This window comes from Chiloscyllium punctatum, chromosome 37 (genome assembly GCF_047496795.1).
Source record: "Chiloscyllium punctatum isolate Juve2018m chromosome 37, sChiPun1.3, whole genome shotgun sequence".
Lineage (NCBI taxonomy): Eukaryota > Metazoa > Chordata > Chondrichthyes > Orectolobiformes > Hemiscylliidae > Chiloscyllium > Chiloscyllium punctatum.
The window spans coordinates 56,288,497-56,315,075 of NC_092775.1; the positions used below are offsets into that span (position 1 = coordinate 56,288,497).

Below are 26,579 nucleotides of genomic sequence, written 5' to 3' on the forward strand. Positions count from 1 at the left end.
TTTGTTGTAAGAGCAATCTTTATTATAAATTGCATTTTGTTCAAATGTGCGACTGATCTCAACCTTGAATGTTTGTCGTAATTTCACAATTAATCAGAGACCCTGGAGAGGTTTAAGATTAACATGAGGTTAAACCATTTAAAGTTGCCAGTTGTGTTATAATACATGCTCTTGCTTAAATAGCATCTTCACTTCTTCCATTCATTCTTCTCATAATCCCACTTGGAGGCAAATCCCTCAACAGGGTTTATCTGCATGTCCAGCATTCTTCTGGCCTGCTTTTCCTTCCACTCCTCAGTCAAGGTGTGTGGCCTGGGAGGGTACACTGTAGAAATATGTAGTAACAATGTTTAGTTAATAGGTCTAAACATTAGAATCATTCTCAAATTTTACCCACTGCCCAAACATTACATTCAGTCTACAACTGTGGTCAGCTATTTTTTTTTAAATTCATGAAATGTGGGTGTTACTGGCTAGGTGTCCATCCCAAATTGCCCATAGAGCAATAAAGAGTCAACTGTGTCATAGGTCTGAAATCACATGTAGGACAGCAGATTACGTTGTGAAACAGGTTTTCTTCCCCTTGACAAATCAATAAGCAAGCTTTTTACTGAATTCAAAAATTTTACATTTGCCACATAGGATTGAAACCCATGACCCTAAACATTAGCCCGAGGTTCCAGATTTTTGTGTCTAAAGTTACCTCCCCTAAAGAAGAAACAAAACCCACTTCTACTGCTAGAGGATAGGAAGAAATTCTTGGGGCAGGAATGGTGGATTGTGGCAAGTTTCATTTTAAAAAGAGAAGAGGAGAGACGGGTTTCTAAAATAGTTACACGGACAAATACGCCAGACAGTCCTTGGAACCTGCATTGTTGTTCAATGAAATGCTATCTGATTTGTGACCTAATTCTATTAACCTGCCTTTAACCCCATCTCTTAATCCTATAGTTAAGGAATATAACCCTTGTTTGTGTAATCTTGCCTCACAATTCAATCCCTGTATCATTACTTCTAAATCCATGCTGCATCCCAAAGTAGCCATGTGCTTCTTGAGCTGTGATTGTAGGTATCACTTATCAAAAGCCCAGGTTAAGCTATAATATTTCTGCTCTCTTGTATTTTAGTTTATGGATCAATATTCAATATTTATGACATTTTTAATGATCTGTGTTCCTCGACTAAAAGTCTCTATGACTGCCCACTGTTTCTAGCTGATCACGGAGGAGATAAAAGTACTGTGATATCCATTGTATCAAATGTGGATCATCTTGCAACTTCCTGCATTAAAATTCATTTGCCATTATTCTGATAAAATTATAAGATATAATAAGTTTACTACTCCATCATCTAAGTTCTTTCATGAATATAACCAATAATTGAGACCCAATCTTGTTTCTTGCAGGACTGAACTAGTCATATCCTGCCAATGAGTGTATCTGCCCAAAGCGCCTCTGTCTTTGCCAGTCTTCCAAATTATTAACCAGGCCAAAGAGGTCTTCAATTCCATGACCTAAAGCTAACAGTTTCTTAGGAGAGAATTTATCAAAATGCCTCTGAAAGCCCAGCACAGAGACCTTTTCCTGTCAACTACTCAGTCACTTCAAATTTTTAATCAAATTAAGTGTGGCCTACCCTTTATAAATCCAATATACTCCTATTGTCTTCATGCTGTTCTCCAGGTTCACTCACTCCTGGTCTATACCTGACATATGCTTCCTTCTCTTTCTTGACAGGAGCTTCAGTTTCTCTGGTCATCCAGTATTGCCTACACTTAACAGTAACAGCAACATACTGTCTCTGGATTCTTATTACCTCATTTTGAAGCCTTCCCACCTACCAGCGTCCCTTTATCTGTAGATGTCTGCCTCCAATCAATCATTGAAATTCCTTTCCTAATAACATGAGAATCAGGTCTGTCCTTTTCCATAACTCTTAAAAACTAATAGAATTACATCACTGGTCCCAAAGTGCTTCTCCACTGACGCTTCGGTGACTTGCCCTGCCTTATTTCCCCAAGAGCACGGTTTACTCCTTCCCTAGTAGGTACATCCACATTCTGAATAAGAAAATCTTCTTGTACACACGTAAATTCCACTCCAACACTATGGTAGTCCCAGTCTATGTTTGGAAAGTTAAAATCCCCTACAAGTCCAACCCTATTATTCTTACAGAGAACAGAGATCTCAAATAAAAAATGACAACAGCCAATATAGCCCTGATAACCCTGCAAAGTCCTCCTTGCCAACATCTAGGGGGTTAGTGCCAAAACTGAGACAGCTATCTTACAGACTGGTCAAGCAACAGTCTGATATAGTCAGTCAGTCATACTCTTGGAATTGTACCTGACAGATAATGTCCCAGATACCACCATGACCAAGCCAGAGTGGTAACAGTGTCATGCAGCAGAGATGGACCTGCCCCCAGCATGCTCAACGTTGACTCCAGACCCCATGAAGTCTTATGGCATCAGGTCAAAAATGCAAAAGGAAACTTCTCACTGACTATCACCCCTCACCCACTACACTAGTAGCCCAGGAGCAGAAATCTGAAATTTAAAATGTAGTGGAATTAATGTTGAACTATGTTGTTGTAAAAAAAAGTCTTCAGGGAAAGAAATCTGCTGCCGTGACATGGGCTGACCTTCATGTGATTGCATGTCCACAATAATCTAGCAAACTGCTCAGTTCAATTAGGGATAGGTAACAAATACTGGCCTTATTAATGACACCCACATCTCAGGAGTGAAGAAAGAAAGAAAAAAATGGTTTTGCACAGGATAAACCAGCTCTAGTGAAAACAGATTTTGCCTTCTTTCACTGACTAGTCATCACAAATACAACATTTAATATAACTTCACTGCCATAGCTCATTTTGGTAATCGCACCACAATGAGCATAACATAATCCAAGCAGAAATTAGCTAGCAATCATTTCACTTCAGGTATGTCACATGACTCTAAAATGAAACACTACATTTTATAATGGAACGGTCGGGTATGTTTGATAGAAGTAGAATTGAAAGATGTGGGGTTGATAAGGGCAGCACTGAAATGGTTGGATCAGGCAGTAACAAAGCAGGATTGGAGAATACTACAACAAATCCTCCAACCCAGCACGGTGGCTCAGTGGTTAGCACTACTGCCTCACAGCGCCAGGGACCTAGGTTCAATTCCAGTCTTGGGCAACTGTGTGTGTGTGTGGAGTTTGCATTCTCAGAGTCTGTGTGGGCTTCCTCTGGGTGCTCTGGTTTCCTCCCACAGTCTAAAGATGTGCAGATTAGGCGAACTGGTCATCCTAAACTTGCCCATGGTGTTCAGGGATGTGTAGGTTAGGTGCATTTGTCAGGTGTAAATATAGGGTAGGGGAATAGGTCTCTGAGTGGATTACTCTTCGAAAGGTCAGTGTGGACTTGTTGGGCCGAAGAGCCTTTTTCCACACTGTAGGGATGCTATGAAGTAAGGACACGAGAATTTAGGAGCAGGCCTCCAGTTTTTCAAGCCTGCTCTCCAATTCAGAAAATGCCTGGCTGATCTTTTTGCTCAATTTCACCTCCTATCATTCTGTAATTTTCTTAAAATTCAAACATCAGTTGATGTTCTGAAGACAGAAAGAGATAACACACAGTCTGAAACTCAGCTCTGGGAGATATAGGAGTGCTGCCCCATCTGGTTCAACATCAGTGGTGAGAGATCGAGATGGAGGAAGGTTTTCCCCATCTGGAAATCTAACAAGCCCCAGAGACAGGAGAGAGGTTGGAGATAGAGGTGGCTGACACCAGCTTGGCTGTGGAATAGGACCTTCTGATTTCAAATGATATTATAAGCGAATGGGAAATTGGAAGCATCATGGATAGATTGCCTGGGTACAGCAGAGGGAACAGAGCTGCAGCAAGAAGAGCAAATGATGTAGGATCACAACCTTTGGATATCCCACAACACTTAACTTCCATTAAGCACCTTCAAACATTTAAAAAGACATTTCATTGCAAACTTTTGTCTTGTGTTCATCAGGATAATTCACAAGAATAAAAAAGGGAAAAAAAAAATCAATGACAATGCCTCTACTCGAGCCAACCAATCAGAACTTCCGTCAGTAGAAATGCTAGGTTTTTCCAAAAGTTGGTACATTTGCAAATTATCCTGAAGAGTGCAAGATGAAAAGCTTTGGATGACATGTATCTTCTTTTAGCAACAGTAACATTTTGAAGTATCTTTGAAGTGTAGTCCTTGTTGTGGAGCAGGAAATGTAGCAGCCACTTTGTATACAATTGTACCAAAATGCTACAATGATGCACAGGGCAAACCAACAGTTTTTTTTAAAAAGTGATAACAGTTGAGAGACATATATTGCCCAAGTCATTGGGGAGAACTCCCCTCTTGAAGTTGTGCTGTGGGATTTAAGTTTTAAAAACCATCTGTCGAGGTGGTGAAACAGGAAAGCCGGTGTACTTCATGGTGATGGCCTGTCAGCATGGTCTCGGAATTCCAGTCCCAGAAGCAGGGACTATATTCCAAGGGCTACTTACAACACCTTCACATGGCTTATTTGTACTGTACTGGGCAAACAAGCAAAATTCAGCATCACTAACTATCCCACTACCCATGTCCCTTCTTGTTTCTTCCTGGGACTGTGTTTGTCTTGTTTTTTTAATGAAATTGCACTGCTTCTGTTGGCCACAAGGTGACGCTGGATTTAAGATTCTGAGAAGCTCATGCCACCATCGTGTTTATAGGGAGCAGCATTCAACCGGAAATGTGTAGCCATCATGTTCACAGGGAAAAAATGTGCAGCTGGCCTAGGCTCAAAAGGGGCTTCGAGTCTTGGAGAAGGCACAGAGCTTGAAATCAATGTGACTACGTGAAATGATGGGAGTTTTACGAATTACTTTAAAAGCATAGATTTTCACATTACTAATACTATTATAGTTCAGACTGCTTTCGAAGTTTAAAAGTGGTCATTGCTCTTTCCTTCTGCGTCCCACCCATTTGTGGTACATTTGTAAGTGGACGTGATTATGTTATCTTTATACAATCAGAGGGTAAATGATGCAATATCTCATGTGATTCAAATTTAGCCCCACTTTATTTTGGGCAAGTGGCCAATTCAGACAGGAGTGTGCCTCCTCCAACTCTGCCAACATCTCCCTGCTGTATGACTGACTCTCTCTCAGCACTCTTCCGTTAACCAATCCCTACACATGATTGGTGTATCATGACTTAAACACTGGAAAAGCACGGAGATTCCTTGCTCTCAGAGCACCCCCCCCCACAACACAAAAAACAAATCTGTTTAGTCAGTGCCCACAGCATCTCAGTCAACTGCATCTCCTGCAATCCTTGGTCACTAACATTCTTCTGTTTCCTCAACCAGCCAGTCTCCACACAGTCACATCTTGAGTCAAGTGTCACATATAGCTTCGTGAAACACTGTGCTGCCCTAACAATCCCCAATCAAGGAGACACCAAGGGAAACCACAGGACACCTGAATCCAGAATCCAGAAACCAGCTGAAACCACACTACTGAGTCCCTCACTCCCACTGGGCAATTCAAGTCCATATCGTAGAGCTCTACAGTTCACTGCAGACCGAATCAGTAGAAGATGCTCTAAATCTTACAAGAGGTCTCTCAGTCGATGGTCAGTCACTGGTATAAAGTAAGTTTCAGGCAGTACAGGAGGAGGAGTAGAGACTCACCAAAGGCCTTCTGCCACCACACAATCAGGCCAGTAAATCCTATGAAGAGGAAGGCTCCACCCAGCACTGTCTTCCACTCATTGCTCGCTTGAGACATGTCGTGGTAGCTCTGATGAAAAGCGATGCGATACACTAGGATAAAACACAAGCACCAGTAAAATGAACAACCCTCTCCATCCCCTTCTGTACCCACTGTGCACTTCACCCACAGTCAACACGAGGGCTCCCATTATGAAAACCTATTGTCTGATATGAACCTTACAGTATAGGCCACAAATAGATTTTCAGAATTGTGACAAATATTATCAAAACCCTGCCCTCACCTTAGTGACTGGAGAGGAATGAGGTTGAAATCTTACTTTGAATCATACTTTTCTGAACTGCAAAATCAGGGTACTGGACATTCAAGTTGTCTGTGATGGTCACTGAAAACGACTGAGACAGGACCAGAATCTCTGGAACAAACTTGTGATGTTCAGTACAAAACTATTTATTTTTCCATTAAGTCCTGACCACTCTGGATTAGACACAATGCAGTGAATCAAACAATGCCATTGGGACGGGTTTACCTCTTGACCAATTAAAATGTGCACCTCTTATCTGCTCCCTGTAAGATAGAATGAGCTCAAGGAATTGGAGTCTAGCTGTGTGTGCACATTGGCAACAAATCTTGATCCCCATTAAGCCAGCACTTTCTACTGTACAGATGACGCAGAACAGCTTCTTGGAGGGAAAATAACAAAACGACCAAGTGAGGCACACTGTTCTCAGCTCAGGAAGGAGTAGAGAAAGCCTCAGTCCATATTTAAACCTGTTTCCTGCTGAGCCAGAAACACTCCAATCTATAGAATTCCCCTCCCAGCACCAAGATGCCCTGGAATACAGGAAAACCTCCCCGAACGTACAAGAAACCCATTATGCTTACATGCAATCTTCTCTTCATTGGTCAGGTTTTTCCAAGACCCTTTTTCCTTTTCCTTCAGGGCTGTCTGTTCTGTATTTAGCTTCCGTACGTAAGGAATATCAGGGAGAGGTGTATCCCTCCGATCACAGTACATGGGCATCGAGAGGTCTTCACTTTTAACAATCTCTGGACAGAAATAGGTTGAGGTGTCAGTCATTCACATAGTGCCCTGTCAAATATAAAGAGTGTATCCTGGAAGACTCATGGAGCTCACTGCTGACTCTCTTCCCTCTCACTTCTGCAGTTTCATATTCACTGATCAATCTCTATTACTCTCTTTAACCCATTCAGGTACCAGAGGTATCAAGTCAGGCAATGAGTTCCTCATGTCAAAGCGCATTAAACCACACAATCCCTGGTCTTAAATCAAACTTCAGACTGAAACTTTTCTCTTGGTGTAATGAATATGGTAATTACAATCCAGGTCAGAGTCAGTACAGTACTAAACTATTTGGCATGAACAAACCTATTGTGACTGTTTAACAGATGTTAAAAAATCCCAAAAGGTGCAATGATCATGAGTGGACTTCGCAGCAACCTTGCAGAGAAGTTAAATTCAGCCAGATAATCAACACTTTGGAGACCTCCTGTTAGGGCAGGAATGTTAATTATTGACCCTTAAATTGCCAAAGAAATGAACTCTCCAAGAAAAAAAACTCACGCATGATGGAATAAGTTACCACAATCCCACAAGTAGATGTCAACGATTTTCTACTTAATCTCCAAGATGGGCCATAGACAGTTGTTTACATGCAATACAAGCCTTTGTCTCAATGGTTACAGTCAGTCACATGACTCGGAACCCACCTGTGTCTTTTAACCATACAGTTTGGAACCTTTGGTAGCATATTCTTGGTACAGTTTAGAGAGAGTTTCACTCTACATCTAACCATATACTGCACCCATGCTGGGAATGTTTGATGGAGACAGTGCAGGGAGAGCTTTACTCTGTATACAACCATGTACTGGACTTGTCCTGGGACTAACTGATGTTCACTGTCACATTCCTCAGCTTTGAGCAACTGGTTCAATTGAAATCCAAATTGGTAAGGCTGTCAACAATAATTTAATGTGAAAAACTCCTTGGTGATTTGGACTGTTTCCAGGTACATATGACTGTTGCTGAGTAGGCTAAACCCAAGATAAATGCTCATGACAACTTGGCCTAGGCATGACGACAGCATTGTTAGCGGTGACTGGGGGCCCTCTCTGTTCAGCAGCACCTGACTCAGGGTGACCTTCAGCAATGTGCTCTCTCTATTTCTGTCATTGTGGCCAATAGCTCCATCTCAAGGGCATCAGGGCGATACCTCAGAGTACCTAAACAGTTCGAATCCTCTCCTCGGTGTCGTGCTTTTAAACTCACATTTGCTTTCTCTCCTGAAGCCACTTATTGCTCAATCAATCAATCTCCAACTGCAAACGCGTTCCAATAGTCACTCTAAGAGCCATTCTACAATGCTGGGCTCAGACTGAGCTTTGGCTTGTTTAACTGTGGGCTGCAGCACAGCCTTCGTAAGATGGCTCCACTAATACACCCAACCAGAATCACTGGATCCTAAAACAGGAGGAGGAAGCCTGGTCCTAAGTACTCCTGTACAGACCATTATCACCCTATCTAACCCATTACACTTAAGCTTAGCCCGTTACCCAATGTAAGCTAGTGGCAGAGATTCAGTGTGAGCAGTTGGATTCAGAAGATGGTCTCTGCACACTTACCATGTCCATGTGCTGCTCGAACACTGACAGCAGATAAAAGACTCCGAGCTTTCAGGACATGAGAACGTCGAAACACAGACAGTCCCAACATCTACAAAAGAAACAGTGCACAATTAAATACACAGACGAACACGAAGATTTATTAGGAACAGGTTTGTACATCAAGAGCAATGGAATGGAGGTTCACTAGACTGAGAGAAAATTACAACTGACAGAAAGTGTGAAAGGTTACACACCGAAGGAGTTGGTGACAAATTAGGTTCCATGGAAACAGCACAGCTTCCTCATCTAAACATCCCTGGTCTTGCCACCACCTCACACTGCCTCCCAGTTTCTGGTGAAGCTATATCGGTCTAGGATTTGTTGGTTGACAATATTATCTTCCAACATCTGTCACACAACTGGACAAGATGCGACAACTGGTTTGTAACCTGGTAAGTCTAGGATGTCCATTGGGGAATTTGGGTGGAGTGGGGGCAGATGTTTAATAATGCAACATTTTAAAAAACAGCTAACTTCATACAGTCATACAACACAAATACAGACCCTTCAGTCCAACTAGTCCATGTTGACTAATCCCAGACTAAAGTAGCCCCATCTGCCTGCTCCTGGCCCCATATCCCTCCAAACCTTTCCTAACCATGTAATTATCCAAATGTCTTCTGAACATTGTAACTGTGCTTTCATGCACCATTTTGTCAGGAAGTTAATACCACACAAACTACGTGTAAAACATTTGTCCCTCATGTCTTCTTTAAAATCTCTCTCCTCACCTTAAAAATATTCTGCCTAGTCTTGAAATCCCCCATCCTAGGGAAAAGACGTTGACCATTAAAATCATGAGGGCTATAGATAGAACTATAAACCTCTAAAAAAGGTCACCTCTCAATCCTTTCTTTGTAATTCCAAACTTCCATCCCAGCAACATCCTGGTAAATCTTTTCAGAATCCTCTCTAGCTTAATTATATCCTTCCTAAAAAAGGGTGACCAGAACTGGACACAATATTCCAGAAGGGGCCTCACCAATGTGCTGTTACCTCAACAATGACTTCCCAACACCTGTACTGAAAGGGCTAAGCATGAACACAAGCGTGCTATATGCCTTTTTAACCAACCTGTGTATAAGTAATACAAACTTCAAAAGAATTATGTATCTGAACCCTTAGCTCCCTCTATTCTACAACACTACCCGAGGCCCTACCATTAATTGTGTAAGTGCTGTCCTTCTGCACAAAAATACATAACTATGCCAGGACCCCAGATTTTTCTCCCCCGCTTCAATCCTGTTCTCTGCGTCTTTCCCTCTACCTAACTACTTATTTACAAATAAATCAATAATCTTAAACAATGGAGATCCTCCTTCCTTGTGCAGATGAACACAGGCAGATTACTGAAGCATCACAGGAAGTCAGGGCAGTGTGCTAGATCTGACAAAGGTGGCTTTGCCATTGGTCCAAACCCAAAAGCCCCTCAGTGAAAGGTGTGGGCCACCTTTGCTCACATTTAGAGTCTGTCATGGCAGTTCAAATGAGCTAATGGGTAGAATTTGGCTAATGTCTCAATCCCCTGTTCAGATCTTATAAGAATATCAGGAACAGATGGCAGTGAGCTGCTTTCCTTGAACCGCTGCAGTCCACCAGCTGTGGGTAGACCCACAATGCCCTTGGGAGGGAATTCCAGGATTTTGACCCAGGGACACTGAAGGAATGGTGATTTATTTCAAAGTCAGGATGCCGACTGGTTTGGAAGGGAACTTGCATGTGGTGGTGATGGTGTCCCCATGTATCTGCTGCACTCATCCTTCTAGATGAAAAGGTGGTTGTAGGTTTGGAAGGTGCTGTTTAAGATGACTTGGTGAATTTCTGCAGCATATCTTGTAGATAGTAGCAGCATCATTGGTGATGGAGGGAGTGAATGCATGTGAACGTGGTACCAATCAAAGCAGGCTGCTTTGTCCTGGATGGTGTCAAACTTCTTGAGTGCTGTTGGAGCTGGACCCATCCAGGCAAATGGAGAGTATTCCAACACACTCCTGACTTGTGCCTAGATGGTGAACAGGCTTTAGGGAGTCAGGAGGTGAGTTACTTGCCACAGTATTCTTAGTCTCTGCTGTGTACGGGTGTGTGTAAGTTGGTGGTGGGAGAAGGGGACGACATGGCTGGGTATGGACATGGGTCCCAGTAACCGAGAATCCAGAAAGCTCTTTCTCATGCCCACTGCCAGGGTATGAGATATCAGCTCACAACTGGAGTGCAGTTCAGGGATGGGGAAGGATTCAGCTGCCATCGTCATCAACTTGGACATCGGTATGGGCAGAAAAAAGAATCCACACAGGTGCAAGGGGGGCTAGGCTCAACATTGAAAAGCAGAATCTCAAAAGGCAATGATCTCTGGATTATTACCAGAGGTATGTGAAAATTGGCACAGGGATAAGATCATTTAACAAATGCATGACTCAAAGATTGGCATGGAAGAAATGGTTTCAGATTTATGGGTCATTAGCACTAGCACAGGGGAACGTAGGAGCTTTACTGTTGGTACAGACTTCAGCTGAGCCAGTGAAAGGGCCAATTTCCCAATCAATTGTATAACTAGGGAAGTAGAGAGGGCTTTGAACCATGGGGCAATGGGAAAGCAGGACTGTGTCAAGGAATACTGAATAAATTATAGGGAAATTGCAAGGCAATAGATCAAGCTAGTAATAAAAAAGTAATTATAATTATAATCAGAGTGAAGCCCAACTGAAGACTGGACCAGCAGACAGGACAAGAGTTTAGTAAAAGTGAAAATACTGGATTAAGTGCTCTGCGCCTGTATGCCCACAACTGTTTATCACCTTTGTTGCAAATTTCAGTTGAAATAGAAGTTCAAAAGTATTACCTCATAAGAATAGGAGTAGGCCATTCAGCCCATCAATAATGGCTGATGGAACTCTTCAAAACCTTGTACCCACCCCATCCACATAACAGATGGATAGATTTCTGATCTATCTCAAACATTCTCAAGGACGGAGTTTCCACAGCCACTCCCAAGGTTCACAACCCTCTGAGTAAACAAAATTCTCTTTTCTTCACTTCAGACCCAAATGGGATCCCTTTTATTTTAAAATGTGCCCCCTGTTCTAGACTCCCACCTTACCTGCATCTACCCTGTCTATCCATTTAGATATTTAGAGAATTTTAATAAGATCACATCTCATTTGTGCTCTCTCTAAATAGTGGATTGATAGTGCCACCTTCCAATCCATAGGAATCGTTCCATAAAGCTATAGAATTTTCAAAAAAAGAATCAGCAATGCACTGACTATCTCTATAGCCACCTCCTCCAGCACTCAGATGTAGATGAGGTCCAGAGCATTTGTCAATATTCAGCCCCATTAATTTTTCCCAGTTCAACTTCCTTACAAATCCCAATTTCCTTCAGCTCCTCATTTTCCCTAGACACTTGGTTCTCTGGGAGATTTCTGGTATCTTCCTCAGTGAAAAAAAGGCACAAAGTGATCATTTAGCTTCAATGCCATGTCTCTATTCCCTAATACAAATTCGCCTGACTCTGCCTATAAATGACCTACATTTTTTTGGTCCTCTTCTGCTGCATTTGATCAATTTTCCAATCCTCAGGTTTATTGTTATTGCTTTATCTGCCTTTTCTCAATCTTATGCAATCCTGAACTTCTTTCAATAGCCACAGCTAACAATCTTGTTGCACCTTGAAGGATCGTTAGCTGCTCTACATCTGTACCAGTTAAAGACAGTTAAAATGTCTTTAAGAATGTACACTGCCTGTGTACATTCAAATCCTTGAACGCATTATCCCAACCCAGCTTAGCAAAATTGAGCCTTTGAATAAGGGAAATTATGAAAACAAAGTTAATAACCTTGCTTCAGCTAAATGGCCATGAGGGAGGCACGGCTACCAAGAAACCAAAGTTGAGACTGAATATCACAAAATTCAGAAAGGACTAAACTCAAAAGGTGGTGAGACAGCTCTTTTAATTAAAACAGGCATTTGTACTGTAGTGAGGGGACCAAGTTCCAAAGGGTTAAGGTATAGAACGAGTTCACACGGTCTTCCTTTTGTGGGATTTCTTCCAAGAGAAAATTAAGGGAAAACCGAATGAGAACAAGTTAGTGAGAAATTTTAAAACAAACACACTAAAAATTTCTAAACTATGTAAAAATGGAAAAAAAGTGTTAAAATAATTGTGACTAGTCATGAAAATTGAAAATGGGGAATAAAGAAATGGCAGCAAAAAATTCTGAGCGCTTCCTCTATGAAGGCAAAACACATCCTCATGGGAAATATCATGGAACTGGTATAAAACGAGGAACTGCAAGATGCAGAATATCTGTATTAGTTAGAAATCAGGACTAGAGAACTGAATAGGACTTAAAAATGGATAAATCCCCACTACCTGGTGCTCAGTGCTGAAAGAGTTGGCTGTATAGGATTGTATTACAAAAGTCTATGGTCTCTGGAATGGACCCTTTAAATTAGAAAGTTACCAATGTAATCCCAATGTAATTGGAGAACGGAGGGAAGACATAACCAGAAATTGCAGACCTATTATCCAAACATCAGTCACAGGAAAGTGAAAGAATCCATTATAAAGGATGCCCAACAGGATAAATGGATGTTTTTCTGGTTGGCAATCAGTGGCTAGTGGTCTGCCTCAGGGATCAGTGTTGAGACCACAATTGTTTACAATTTTTACAAAGATGATTTAGAATTGGGAATCAAATGCAGCCTGTCAAAGTTTGTAGATGACACAAAGGTGAGTGGTAGAGTGTGGAGATGACAGTCTGCAGAGAGATATCGATAAGTTAAATGAATAATTGAGTGTGTGTGGTGCTGGAAAAGCACAGTAGGTCATGCAGCATCCAAGAAGCAGGAGAATAGAGTTTCAGGCAGGAGCCCTTTGTCAGGAATGAGCTACCTTCTCCCCAGCCCCACCCCCCTCCCATTTATCTCACCACGAGGCTCCCAGCCTCATTCCTGACGAGGGGCTCCTGCCAAAACATCAATTCTGCTTCACAGTTACTGCCCGACCTGCTGCGCTTTTCCAGCACCATTCACTCTCGACTCTGATCTCCAGCATCTGCAGTCCTCATTTTCTCCCAGGTTAAATGAGTAGGCAAGTGTCTGACAGAGAGTACAACATTGGTAAATGTGAGGTCATCCATTTTGATTGAACCAACAGTAAAATGGACTATTATTTAAGTTGTGAAAATTTGCAGCATGCAGCAATGTGGAGGGACTTTGGTGACCTTGTACATGAAACACAATAGTTGGTTTGCAGGTAATCAAGGAGGCAAATGGAAAACTGTCTTTTATTGCTCGAGGGATGGAGTTTGAAAACAGGGGAGTTATGTTGCAGTTGTATAGGGTGCTAGGGAGGCCTCACCCAGAGTACTGTGCACAGTTTTGGTCTCTTTACTGGAGGAAAGATGTGCTGACACTGGAGAGGATGCAGAGGAGGGTCCACTCTGGATTGATTCCGGAGTTGAGAGGGTTGGTTTATAAGGAGGTTGAGTAGACTGGGAAAATTATGAGGAAAATTGATAAGATAGAAGCAGGGAGGGTGTTTCCACTAGTGGGTGAAACTAGAACTACGGGACGCAACCTCAAAATAAGGAATAGCAGATCTAGATTCCCTGCCCAGTGAAGCAGTTGAGTTTACCTTATTGAATGTTTTTTTTAAGGCTAGGATAGATAGATTGATTTTTGAACAGTTGAGGAATGAAGGGTTTTGGAGAGCAGGCAGGTAAGTGGAGCTGAGCCCATTAAAAAGATCAGCCATGATCATATTGAATGGCAGAGCAGTCTCCAGGGTCCAGATGGCCTGCTCCTGCTCTTACTTCTTACCTTCTACAACAGTAGGATTGGGATTAGGCAGAGTCAACACGAACTTATGAAAGCAAATCATGTTTGATAAATTCATTGGCACATTTTTGGGCATTTAACTAGTTCAGATGGGTGTAGTGTATTTAGATTTTCAGAAGATTTTCAGTAAGGTCCCACAAGATTTGGTTAACTAGGTTAGAGCCCTTAGCTTTGGGTAGAACATACTGACACGGAATAACAGGTTGGTCAACAGATCTCCAGAGAACAGAGCTGGAATAAATGGGTCATTTCCAGTTGTGACTTGTGGGCTATGACAAGGGTCAGTTCTCAAGCATCAGCCCTTCATCTATCTGGATGCGGGGACCAAATGTAACATTTCCAAATTCACAGATGACACAAAACTAAGTGGGAGCATAAGTTGTGAGGAGGATGCAAAGTCACTTCAAGGGGGTTTAGACAGGTTAAGGGAGTGGGCAAACATTTCGCAGATGGAATGCAATATGGAGAGTATCTACTTTAGTATGAAAAGCACAGAAATAGTATGTCTTAAATAGTGAGAAGATGGAAAGTGTTCAACAGCACTTGGATGCGTTTATTCATGAATAACAAAGTTAATATGCAGATGCAGCAAGCATTTACGGCAGCAAATGATATGCTGGCTTTTTATTACCAGAGGATCTCAGTATAGCAGCAAAGAGATCTTACTCCAACTACATTGGGCTTCACAAGACCACACTTGGAAATATTGTGTAGTTTTGCTAAAGAGGATTATAGAAGTGTAAGGAGGTGGATCAAGCTGATTTCGAGCATGGATGGATTATACTATGAGGAAACATTCAAGAAACTGGGGTTGTGTTTTCCAGAGTTGAGAAAAATAATAGGCAATCTCAAATATAGAAAATTTTCATCAGGCTTAACAAGACATGCAGGACGTGTGCATACGGTGCACATTCTCTTGCCTGGAATGGGCAGGAGGGGAGGATGGAGTGGTGTCACGAACCAGGGGACATTATTCTGAGAATAAAGGGCAGGACATTTTAAACTGAGATGAGAAGGGGCTTCTTTACTCAAAAGCTGGTGAGGCTTTGGGATTCTCTACAACCAGAGGGCTAAGGCAGCTCATTTGTTGTATATGTTCAGAACGAAGGAGGAGATATTTCTACATATTAAAAATGTCAACAGATATTGGGACATTGCAAGACATTGCTGTTGAACCATAAGATCAGCTACAAGCTCACTGTATGGCACAGCAAGTTGAAAGGCTGAATGTCCTTCCCTTGCTCCTATTTTTACTGCTGACAATGACATTGAGGTACATTTACATGACACATCTCTTAATTCCATTCAGGCTAAACTGTTTTGCATGAATAATATGTAGTAACAATATATGAGCAGTATTCACCACTAACAAAATGTTATTGTCAAGCTGAAAATTACATAGTTAATCTTAACAATATGTGAAGTGGTATATGCATTTCAGTGCCAGTGTGATACCAGATATATAGGACATGTACAAATTATATCATAAGGCATGTCCCCATTGCCATTCACAATAGGCACTGTAATTAGCATATTCAACCAACCCCACTAACAAAACACAATAGACTGCCCAACATTCAATGTGATTCTCTGTGATTTAACCAAATTGATAGAAAAGACTTAAGTGAGCTAAACATTACATTAATAACCAACGAGTTCACAATGTGACTCACTTGTGCTTTCTAGAAACTATATATATTCCTACACAGAACTCTCTCGAGTGCAAACAGAAATAACATCAAGACATTGTACCTTTCTCAACTAAACAAAGATACAAGAGATGTGGCTTTATGGTAGGGAGATCATGCCTCACAAATTTGTTTGGGTTCTTTGATGAAGTGACCAGGAAGGTTGACGGTGGCAGAACGGCAGACAGTCCATATGGATTTCAGTAAGGTCTTTGATAAGGTTCCACATGGTAGGCTGCTTTGGAAGGTTAGATCGCATGGAATCCAGGGGGCGCTGGCAAATTGGCTACATAATTGGCTTGGATGGTAGGAAGCAGAGGGTAATAATGGAAGGATGGAGGCCTGTGACTCGGAGTGCCTCAGGGGTCAGTGCTGGATCCATTGCTGTTTGTTATCTACAGGAATGACTTGGATGGGAATGTACAAGGCATGATCAGTAAGTTTGCAGATGACACTAAATAGGAGGTATCATGGACAGTGAGGAAGATGATCAGAAATTGCAGCAGGACCTTGTTCAACTGGGGAAGTGAGCCAAAAAATGGCAAACATAGCTAAGTGCGAGGTCTTGCAGTTTACAAAGTCAAACTAAGGTAGAAGTTTCATGGTGAATGTTAGGGTCTTAAGGAGTGTAGTGGAACAGAGGGACCTTAGAGTTCAGGTGCACGGTTCTCTGAAAGTGGAGTCATCTGTCGACAGGGCAGTGAAGGAGGCTTTTGGCACACTGGCCTTCACCAGTCAAGGCACTGAGTAGAGAATTTGGGAAGTTATGCTGCAGTTGTACAGGATGTTGGTGAGTCTGCACATGGAGTATCGTGTTCAGTTTTTGTCACCTTGCTATAGGAAGGTTGCAATTAAACTGAAAAGGAGTACAGAAGAAATTTACAAGAATGTTGCTTGTACTCAATGGTCTAAGTTATACCAAAAGGTTGGATAAGCTAGGACCTTTTTTTAGTGCATAGGAGAATGGGGGGGGCGGGGCACGCAGAGGTGTGGAATCTTGTAGAAGTGTGTAAGCTCATGAGAAGCATGGATAGGGTAAATGCACTCATGCTTTTCCCAAGGGTCAGGTAATTAAGAACTAGAGGGCATAGGTTTAAGGTTAGAGGGGAAGAATACAACGGAATCTGATGGGCAACTTTATTTTTTACACAGGGTTGTAGCATATGAAATGAGTTGCCAGTCAAAATGATTGATGCGTGCACATTAACAACATTTAAAAAAGGTATTTTGACAAATACATGAATAGAAAATGTTTGAAGGGTGTGAGCCAAGTGCAGGGAAGTGGGATTAGCGTTGATGGACACTTTAGTCAGCATGCAACAGTTTGGGCCAAAGGGCCCATCTCTGTGACTGTGACAAAATGTAGCAAGTCCACCTGCTACTGGGAGAAGATAAAGGACTGACTGGGAAGCAATCTCAAATAATGGCATTGCTTCCTTTGGACAGCAAAGAATTCAAGAAGCTAAAGGCAAAAAGACAAGCTATCTAGACAGGTCAATCTGAACAAAATCAATTGGTGCTTTCTCACAATGTGAAAACCTATAAACGGCGAGAATGGAAAACAGATAACTCTCCGCATCTAACAGATGGCCATTTTCAATAATAAAAGGGAGACAGATGACGACAACGTACATGTCATAGTCCTAGAGATGTAAAGCATGGAAACAGACCCTTCAATCCAATTCACCTATGCTGACCACATCCTAAATTAATCTAGCCCCATATCCCTCTAAATACTTTATTCAAATACCCTTCCAGATGCTTTTTAAAATGCTGGAATTGTACCAGCCTCCACCACTTCCTCTGGCAGCTCATTCCATACACACACCACTGTCCACGTGAAAATATTGCTCCGGTACCTCTTATGTTTAGGGCGAGAGGGAAAGGATATATGACCCCTAGTTGTGGACTCCCCCACTCCAGGGAAGATTTACCCTATCCATGCCCCTCATTTTATAAACCTTAATAAGGTCACCCCTCAGCCTCTGACACTCCAGGGAAATCAGCCCCGGTCTATTCAGGGTCTTCCTATAGTTCAAACCCTCCAACCGAGGCAACATCCTTGTAAATTTTTTATGAACCCTTTCAAGTCTCACAACATCCTTCAGATAGGAAGGAGACCAGAATTGCATGCAATATTCCAAAAGTGGCCTAACTAACGTCTTGTACAGTCCCAACTCCAATACTCAATACTCCGATCGATAAAGGAAAGCATACCAAACGCCTTCTTCACTATCCTATCTACCTGCGACTCCACTTTCAAGGAGCTATGAAGCTGCACTCCAAGGTCTCTTTGTTCAGCAACACTCCACAGTACCTTAGCAGGACTTCTACGCTTAATGGTAAGATTTGCTTTCCCAAAATGCAGCACCTCGCATTTATCTAAATTAAACTCCGTCTGCCACTCCTCAGCCCATTGGCCCATCTGATCAACATTTTGATCTCCTGAGATAACCTTCTTTGCTGTCCACTATGCCTCCAATTTTGGTGTCATCTGCAAACTTATTAACTATACCTCCTATTTTCAGATCCAAATCATTTATGTAAATGACAAAAAGTCATGGACCCAGCACCGATCCTTGTGGCATTCCACGGATCACAGCATCCAGTCTGAAAAGCAACCTTCCACCACCACCCTCTGTCTTCTACCTTCGAGCCAGTTCTGTATCCAAATGGCCAGTTCTCCCTGTATTCCATGTGATCTAACCTTGCTAACTAGTCTCCCATGAGGAGCCTTGTTGAATGCCTTACTGAAGTCCATATAGATTAAAACTCACACCCTGCCTTCATCAATCCTCTTTGTAATTCCTTAAGTGTGGATCCCGACTATTAGACAATAGGTGCAGGAGTAGGCCATTCTGCCCTTCGAGCCTGCACCACCATTCAATAAGATCATGGCTGATCATCATTAATCAGTATCCTGTTCCTGCCTTATCCCCATAACCCTTGATTCCACTATCCTTGAGAGCTCTATCCAATTCTTTCTTAAATTAATCCAGAGACTGGGCCTCCACTGCCCTCTGGGGCAGAGCATTCCGCACAGCCACCACTCTCTGGGTGAAGAAGTTTCTCCTCATCTCTGTCCTAAATGGTCTACCCCGTATTTTTAAGCTGTGTCCTCTGGTTCGGCATTCACCCATCAGCAGAAACATGTTTCCTGCCTCCAGAGTGTCCAATCCTTTAATAATCTTACATGTCTCAATCAGATCCCCTCAGCCTTCTAAACTCAAGGGTATACAAGCCCAGTCACTCCAGTCTTTCAGTGTAAGGTAGTCCCGTCATTCCAGGAATTGACCCCGTGAACTTACGCTGCACTCCCTCAATAGCCAGAATATCTTTCCTCAAATTTGGAGACTAGAACTGCACACAGTACTCCAGGTGTGGTCTCACCAGGGCCCTGTACAGCTGCAGAAGAACCTCTTTGCTTCTATACTCAATCCATCTTGTTATGAAGGCCAGCATTGACTGGTGTACAAGAACACCCAGATCTCTCTGAACAGCCTCTTTACCTAAATTGATTCCATTTAGGTAGTAATCTGCCTTCCTGTTCTTGCCACCAAAGTGGATAACCATACATTTATCCACATTAAACTGCATCTGCCATGCATCTGACCCCCTCACCTAACAAGTCTAGGTCACCCTGTAATCTCCTAACATTCTCCTCACATTTCACCCTGCCACCCAGCTTAGTATCATCAGCAAATTTGCTAATGTTATTACTGATACCATCTTCTATATCATTAACATATATTGTAAAAAGCTGCGGTCCCAGTACTGATCCCTGCGGTACCCCACTGGTCACTGCCTGCCATTCTGAAATGGAGCCGTTTATCACTACTCTTTTTGTTTCCTGTCAGCCAACCAACTTTCAATCCAAGTTAGTACTTTGCCCTCAATACCATGCACCCTAATTTTGCTCACTAACCTCCTATGTGGGACTTTATCAAAAGCTTTCTGAAAGTCCAGGTACACTACATCTACTGGATCTCCCTCACCCATCTTCAAAGATTAGTCAAGCATGATTTCCCCTTCATAAATCCACACTGACTCTGACCTATCCTGTTACTACTATCCAGATGTGTCGTAATTTCAGCCTTTATAATAGACTCCAGCATCTTTCCCATCACTGAGGTCAGACTAACTGTCTATAATTTCCTGCTTTCACTCTCCCATTTTTCTTAAAAAGTGGTACAAAATTAGCCACCCTCCAATCCGCAGGAACTGATCCCTATCTATCGAACTCTGGAAAATAATCACCAACGCATCCACAATTTCTCGAGCCACCTCCTTCAGTACCCTGGGATGTAGACCATCAGGCCCCGGGGACTTATCAACCTTCAGACCTAACAGTCTCTCCGACACCAATTCCTGGCAAATATAAATTCCCTTAAGTTCAGGTCCTTCAGCCACTGTTACCTCAGGGAAATTGCTTGTCTTTCCCAGTGAACACAGATCAGAAGTACCAATTCAATTCTTTTCCATTTCTTTGTTCCCCGTAATATATTCCCCTGTTTCTGTCTTCAAGGGCCCAATTTTAGTCTTCACCATTTTTTTGCTTTGCACATACCTAAAAAAGCTTTTACTATCCTCCTTTATATTATTGGCCAGTTTACCTTCGTACCTCATTTTTTCTCTGCGCATTTCCTTCTTAGTAATCCTCTGTTGTTCTTTAAAAGCTTCCCAGTCCTCTGTTTTCCCACTTATCTTTGCTATGTTATACTTTCTCTTTTAACTTTATATGTTTCTTAACTTCCCTCGTCAGCCACGGCCACCCATGCCTCCTCCTAGGATCTTTCTTCCTTTTTGGAATGAACTGATCCTACATCTTAAAAAGGTTGCAGGTTGCAAAATCATTCAGCCATACCCTGGATAACCGAGCAGCCTCATACTTTTGGGAAAAATAGCAGGGCAGGTGACGGAGGGGTCAGTGGGGAAAACACTTTGGGACCAGCGACCATAATTCTATTAGTTTTAAAATATAGTCGTAGAAAAGAATAAACCAAATCTAAGAAGTTGAAATTCTAAATTGGAGGAAGGCTAATTTCGATGGTATTAGGCAAGAACTGTCAAAAGCTGATTGGGGGCAGTTGTTCGCAGGTAAAGGGATGGCTGGAAATGGGAAGCCTTCAGAAATGAGATAACAAGAGTCCAGAGACAGTATATTCCTGTTAGGGCGAAAGGGAATGCTGGTAGGTATAGGGAATGCTGGATGACTAAAGAAATTGAGATTTTGGTTAAGAAGTAAAAAAGGAAGCTTATGTCAGGTATAGCCAGGAGAGATCGAGTGAACCCTTAAAAGAGTATAAGGGCAATAGGAGTATATTTAAGAGGCAAATCAGGAGGGCAAAAAGGGCACATGACACAGCTTTAGCAAATAGAGTTAAGGAGAATACTAAGGGATTTTATAAACACTAAGGACAAAAGGGTAACTAGGGAGAGAATAGGGCCCCTCAAAGATCAGCACGACAGCCTGTGTGTGGAGCTGCAGGAGATGGGGGAAGATACTAAACAAATGTTTTGCATCAGTGTTTACTGTGGAGAAGGACATGGAAGGTATAGAATGTGGGGAAGTAAATGGTGACATCTTGAAAAATGTCCATATTACAGAGGTGGTGGTGGTGGTGGATGTCATGAAAGTCATAAAAGTGGATAAGTGCCCAGGGCCTGATCAGGTGTATCCTAGAACTCTGTGGGAAGCTAGGGAAGGGATTGCTGGGCTTCTTGCTGAGGTATTTGTATAGTCAATAGTGACAGAGTGAGGTGCCGGAGACTGGAGGTTGGCTAACATGGTGCCACTGTTTAAGTAAGGTGGTAAGGAAAAGCCAGGGAACTATAGATTGGGGAGCCTGACATTGGCGGTGGACAAGTTGTTGGAGGGAATCCTGAAGGACAGGATTCCCTATTTGGAAAGGCAAGGACTGATTAGGGATAGTCAGCATACTTTGTGCATGGGAAATCATGTCACACACATTTGATTGAGTCTTTTGAACAAGTAACAAAGAGGATTGATGAGGGCAGAGCAGTAGACATGATCGCTACGGAGTTGACAGTGTGTCGCTGGAAAAGCAGAGCAGGTCAGGCAGCATCAGAGGAGCAGGAGGAAAAAAAAATTCACTGTTTCGGGCCAGAGCCCTTCATCTGGTGATCTATATGGGCTTCACTAAGGCGTTCAACAAGGTTCCCCTTGAGAGACTGGTTAGTGAGGTTAGATCTCATGGAATACAGGGAGAACTAGCCATTTGGATACAGAACTGGCTCAAAGATAGAAGACAGAGGGTAGCGATGGAGAGTTGCTTTTCAGACTGGAGGCCTGAGACCAGTGGAGTGCCACAAGGATCGTGTTGGTCCACTACTTTTCATCATTTACATAAGTGATTTGGACATGAACATAGTAGGTATAATTAGTAAGTTTGCAGATTACACCAAAATTGCAGGCATAGTGGACAGCGAAAGAGGTGACCTCAGATTATAACGGGACCGAGGAGTGGCAGATGGATTTTAATTTAGATAAATGCGAGTTGCTCCATTTTGGAAAATCAAATTACAGCAGGATTTATACACTTAATGGTAAACCCCTGTGGAGTGTTGCTGAACAAAGAGACCTTGGAGTGCAGATTAATAGTTCCTTGAAAGTAGAGTCACTGGTAGATAGGATAGTGAAGGCGGCGTTTGGTATGCTTTCCTTTATTGGAAAGAGTATAGAGTACAGGAGTTGGGAGGTCACACTGTGGCTGCACAGGACATTGGTTAGGCCACTGTTGGAATATTGCGTGCAATTCTGGTCTCCTTCCTACTGGAAGGATGCTGTGAAACTTGAAAAGATTTACAAGGATGTTGCCAGGGTTGGAGGATTTGAGCTAGAGGGAGATGCTGAATAGGCTGGGGTTGTTTTCCCTGGAGCGTCAGAGACTGGGGAGTGACTTTACTGAGGTTAATAAAATCATATGAGGGGCATGGATAGGATAAATAGACAAAGTCTTTTCTCTGGAGTAGGGGAGTCCAGACTAGAGGGCATAAGTTTACGGTGAGAGGAGAAAGATTGAAAAAAAGCAGTGGAGGGGTAACTTTTTCACATAGAGGATGGTGCGTGTATGAAATGAGCTGCTAGAGGAAGTGATGTAGGCTAGTAGAATTACAACATTTAAAAAGCAACTGGAAGAGGTTAGAGGGATATGGGTCAAATGCTGGCAAATGGGATTAGGTCAGATTGGGATCTCTGGTTGGTGCAGACGAGTTGGATCAAAAGATTGGTTTGTGAGACATATGACTATGACTGGCTCCCAGTGCAACTTCCCATACCTCAACTAGAGTCAGCTTTCCTTTCTTAAATTTGGAAAACCTGGAGCTTAATTGTTCATTTGTGCGTTCCCCATGACCAACACCTGAGCCAGAGTTCACTTGTCTACTCATTGTAGATGTGGTAGGAATTGTCCCTTTCAAAGGGGATATACTCGCACCTGCCCCAATGACAGCAAGAAGAAAAGGTTTAGCAAAATTCTATTTGATCCAAAAAAAAACTCTCAATCTCTGCCTATGCAACAATATATCATTCACAACTCTCAAGGGTAAAAAACTTCCAAAGTTTCACAACTCTCTGAATGAAGATATTTTGCATCTCAGTAGTGAATGGCCAACACTGGAGCATTAAACTATTTCTGTCATTTCCAATAGTCCAGTCAGAAAATGTAGTCTTTTAGCATATGCCTTACCAAGCCTTCTCAGAATTTTGTTTTGATAAAAATCACCTCACTCTTCTAAATTTCTCTCCTGTGGTCAACTCTCATTCCAGCAATCAATCCAATGAACTTCCAATTAAACATTTTAATTCTCTCCTTCCTTTGTTATGGAAATCAAAACAGTACACAGGACTCTAGGGGTCATGAATTGAGCTGGTTCCTGGAAATTCACTCAGATTGAAAACAGAATTTCAAACTTTGCAACTGGCATAAAACTGAATGGTATAGTTAATTCTGTGGAAGACAATGAAACAATACAAGAAAATGACATTAACAAGCTTGCAGGATGGACATTTAAACAGCAAATTAATTTCAATACAAAAAAGTGAGCAGTGCATTTAGTAAGAATAATAAAAGGAGGCCACACACTGCTTGGAAACAAGAGTCTAAAAGGAGGGGAGGACAGGAAAGGGATGTTCAGTTCTCTATTCACAAGTTCTTCGTCTTCTTCAGTCAGAGCAGAGCATTCACTGCCCAGAGAGCAGTTAAGAGTCAACCACATTGCTGAGAGTTTGGAGTCATGCCTAGGCCAGATCAGATAAAGCTGGAAATCCCTGAAGGCCATTAGTGAACCAGTTGGGTTTTTCATGACAATGAACAATGGTTTCATCATTAGACTCTCAATTCCAGATTTTGTTTTGTTTAAGATTGAACTCAAATTCCACCCTCTGCCATAGCAAGCTTTGAACGGAGATCCCTAGGAAATTAGCGGACTTTCTGGATTAATAGTCTACTGATAATACCACAAAGCCATTATGCCTGTCTAATTTTGAAAGATCTTGCTCAGCTCAGATTATTAAAAATAGCAACTCAGGTTAATAAGTCTGCAAAAAACATGAACAGAACTTTGGTGTTCAGTTTCAAAGGAAGAGAATTGAAGACAAGGACATTTTCTTTAGATTTGTATTCAGACAATGTTGGACCATATTTGCAATATGAGCACAACATAATTTCCCCACTGGTGGAGGAGAAAGTATATTCCATGCAGGTTACCCAAAGAGAAATTAGAAGTATCAAGAAAGGGTGAACAAATTGGTTAATTTCCTCTAGGAAACAGAAGACAGTAAGCTGAGAGAGATCTTTCAAAATTAGATCGGGCACCGATGGGCTAGACATAAACATGATTCAATTCCTGGATAGTGAATAAAATCAGGGGTCATGGATACAAAATAGTTACAAATAAATCCAACGGGAGGCTCAGGAGAAACACTTCAGTAAGACAGTGATTACAATGTGAAACTCACTATCACAAGTAGCATTTCAAGCAAATAGCACAATGTCTCACAAGAAATTGAACACGTTTGAGGCAAAAGAGAAACAGAAGGACATGTTGATGGGGTGAGGCCTAAACACAGGTATGAACCAGTTGAGGCAAATGGCCTATTCCCGTTTCGGATTTTGAGGTAGTTATATGCTTACAATCGTCAGATTTTTGAAACCCAATCTTGACACGACGTAATCATTACCTCAATCACTTCTTATGCTTCACAAACTATCTGACTGACGCTCATCGATTTGACATCAGCGAAAACCTTAAAACGTGCTTCTCTAACCTCAGGGGGTTTGAGAGAGCGATGGCGCCGGAAAGCAACAGGATTTTACCACGAAACGGCAAACCTTTTGCTCCGGGAAACGATTGCAAAGCTCCTCTCGACACTCTCCATCCTGCAGGGAACAGCGGAGAGATGCTGTTCCAAACCCCGAGGCCTGATCCTAGGACTCCACACACACACACACTCCTCACCCTGCTTGTCCTCTACAATCCCATCTGCTAGAGTGTCTCTCTCTGCGTTACAATTGTTATCCTAATCCATTAATTTCTTCATTCTTGTGGCCTCATTACTCTCACCCTCGTCTTCCTCTCTGCTAATTCTCTCTCTAACACACACACACACGCATTTTCCTCATTCCCATCCCCCTCTCTTGCTCTCTCCATTTCTGCTTATTTCTCCTTTCTGTTCATTCCACCACTCCCACTCCCCGACGGTCTTTGGAAAGTCTACACGCGGCTGCACTTTTGTTTTTTTTTCAAACTGTTCCACTCGGTTTTATTTTTATTAAAAATGGGAAACATTAGCGCAGGGAGAAAAGCAGAACCCGGTGTCCTATGTGACCTTCCTGAGGCGGAAGAGGAACGGGAAAGGCAAATATGGCCAGATGCAGAACAGCTCCGGCTTTGTCCCCCCTACCTTGAGAGCTGGAGGTTGGAGTGTTTGCAGTCAGAGGGGAAAGCTGGCCTTACCGTGCAGTCTGAGCCTGGTCTGGTCTGTGCAGAGCTGGGTCTGTCCCTGTCTGCAGTCGGGCTGAACTGGGCGGAAAACACTCCCTCTCACAACCAGGCGTCTGCTGACAACCCCCTCAGCACGGAATCATGGGAACAGCCAGCATTAAACTTTTGCAAAAAGGGAAAAAAAAACTTTCCCAAACTTCTCACTGACCCCCCCCCTTCCAAACTCGGGACCACCGAAAAATCTCCCAAATCTGCAGCCAAATTTCAGACCCCACTCCCTTTTCCTAATGCCCCACCCTCCCTGGCCTCTTGCCAACTTGCTTTGTCCCCCTCTCGGCCTCCCAGCAACCGAGGTCAAGGCCAGGCCAGGCCGTAGACTGGTCACCAAGACTCCTCTGCCACTATCTCACGTTTTAAACACTCGGGCTGTTGTCTCTGAACAAGCGAGGAGCCAGAGACAGGAAATAACCTCATATGGAAAACACTGAGCCCGTTCAGGTAGCGCGTCTGGGTCGACAAAACAGACAACAGTTCTGCTTTGTGACGGACCAACCTTAGCCCGAAACAAGAGAAATTGAGCAGACTGTCCAAAATCAGATGGGCCAGCTCATTTATGGGAAGGCCTGCGTTCAAATTGGCATCCTTCTGGATGACCCAAAGCG

At 42.5% G+C, this 26,579-nt stretch overlaps 1 protein-coding gene across 1 annotated transcript; it reads right to left on the reverse strand.

Moving 5' to 3' along the window:
• On the reverse strand, positions 1 to 26,102 carry LOC140463127 (cytochrome c oxidase subunit 4 isoform 1, mitochondrial-like). Its single transcript, XM_072556864.1, has 5 exons — positions 25,930 to 26,102; positions 8,380 to 8,470; positions 6,622 to 6,786; positions 5,697 to 5,828; positions 1 to 325 (listed from the first exon to the last, which is right to left on the reverse strand). The coding sequence occupies exons 2-5, from the start codon at positions 8,468 to 8,470 to the stop codon at positions 189 to 191; spliced, it is 525 nt and encodes a 174-aa protein (XP_072412965.1). The 5' UTR covers positions 25,930 to 26,102; the 3' UTR covers positions 1 to 188.
• Positions 26,103 to 26,579: the final 477 nt, after the last annotated feature.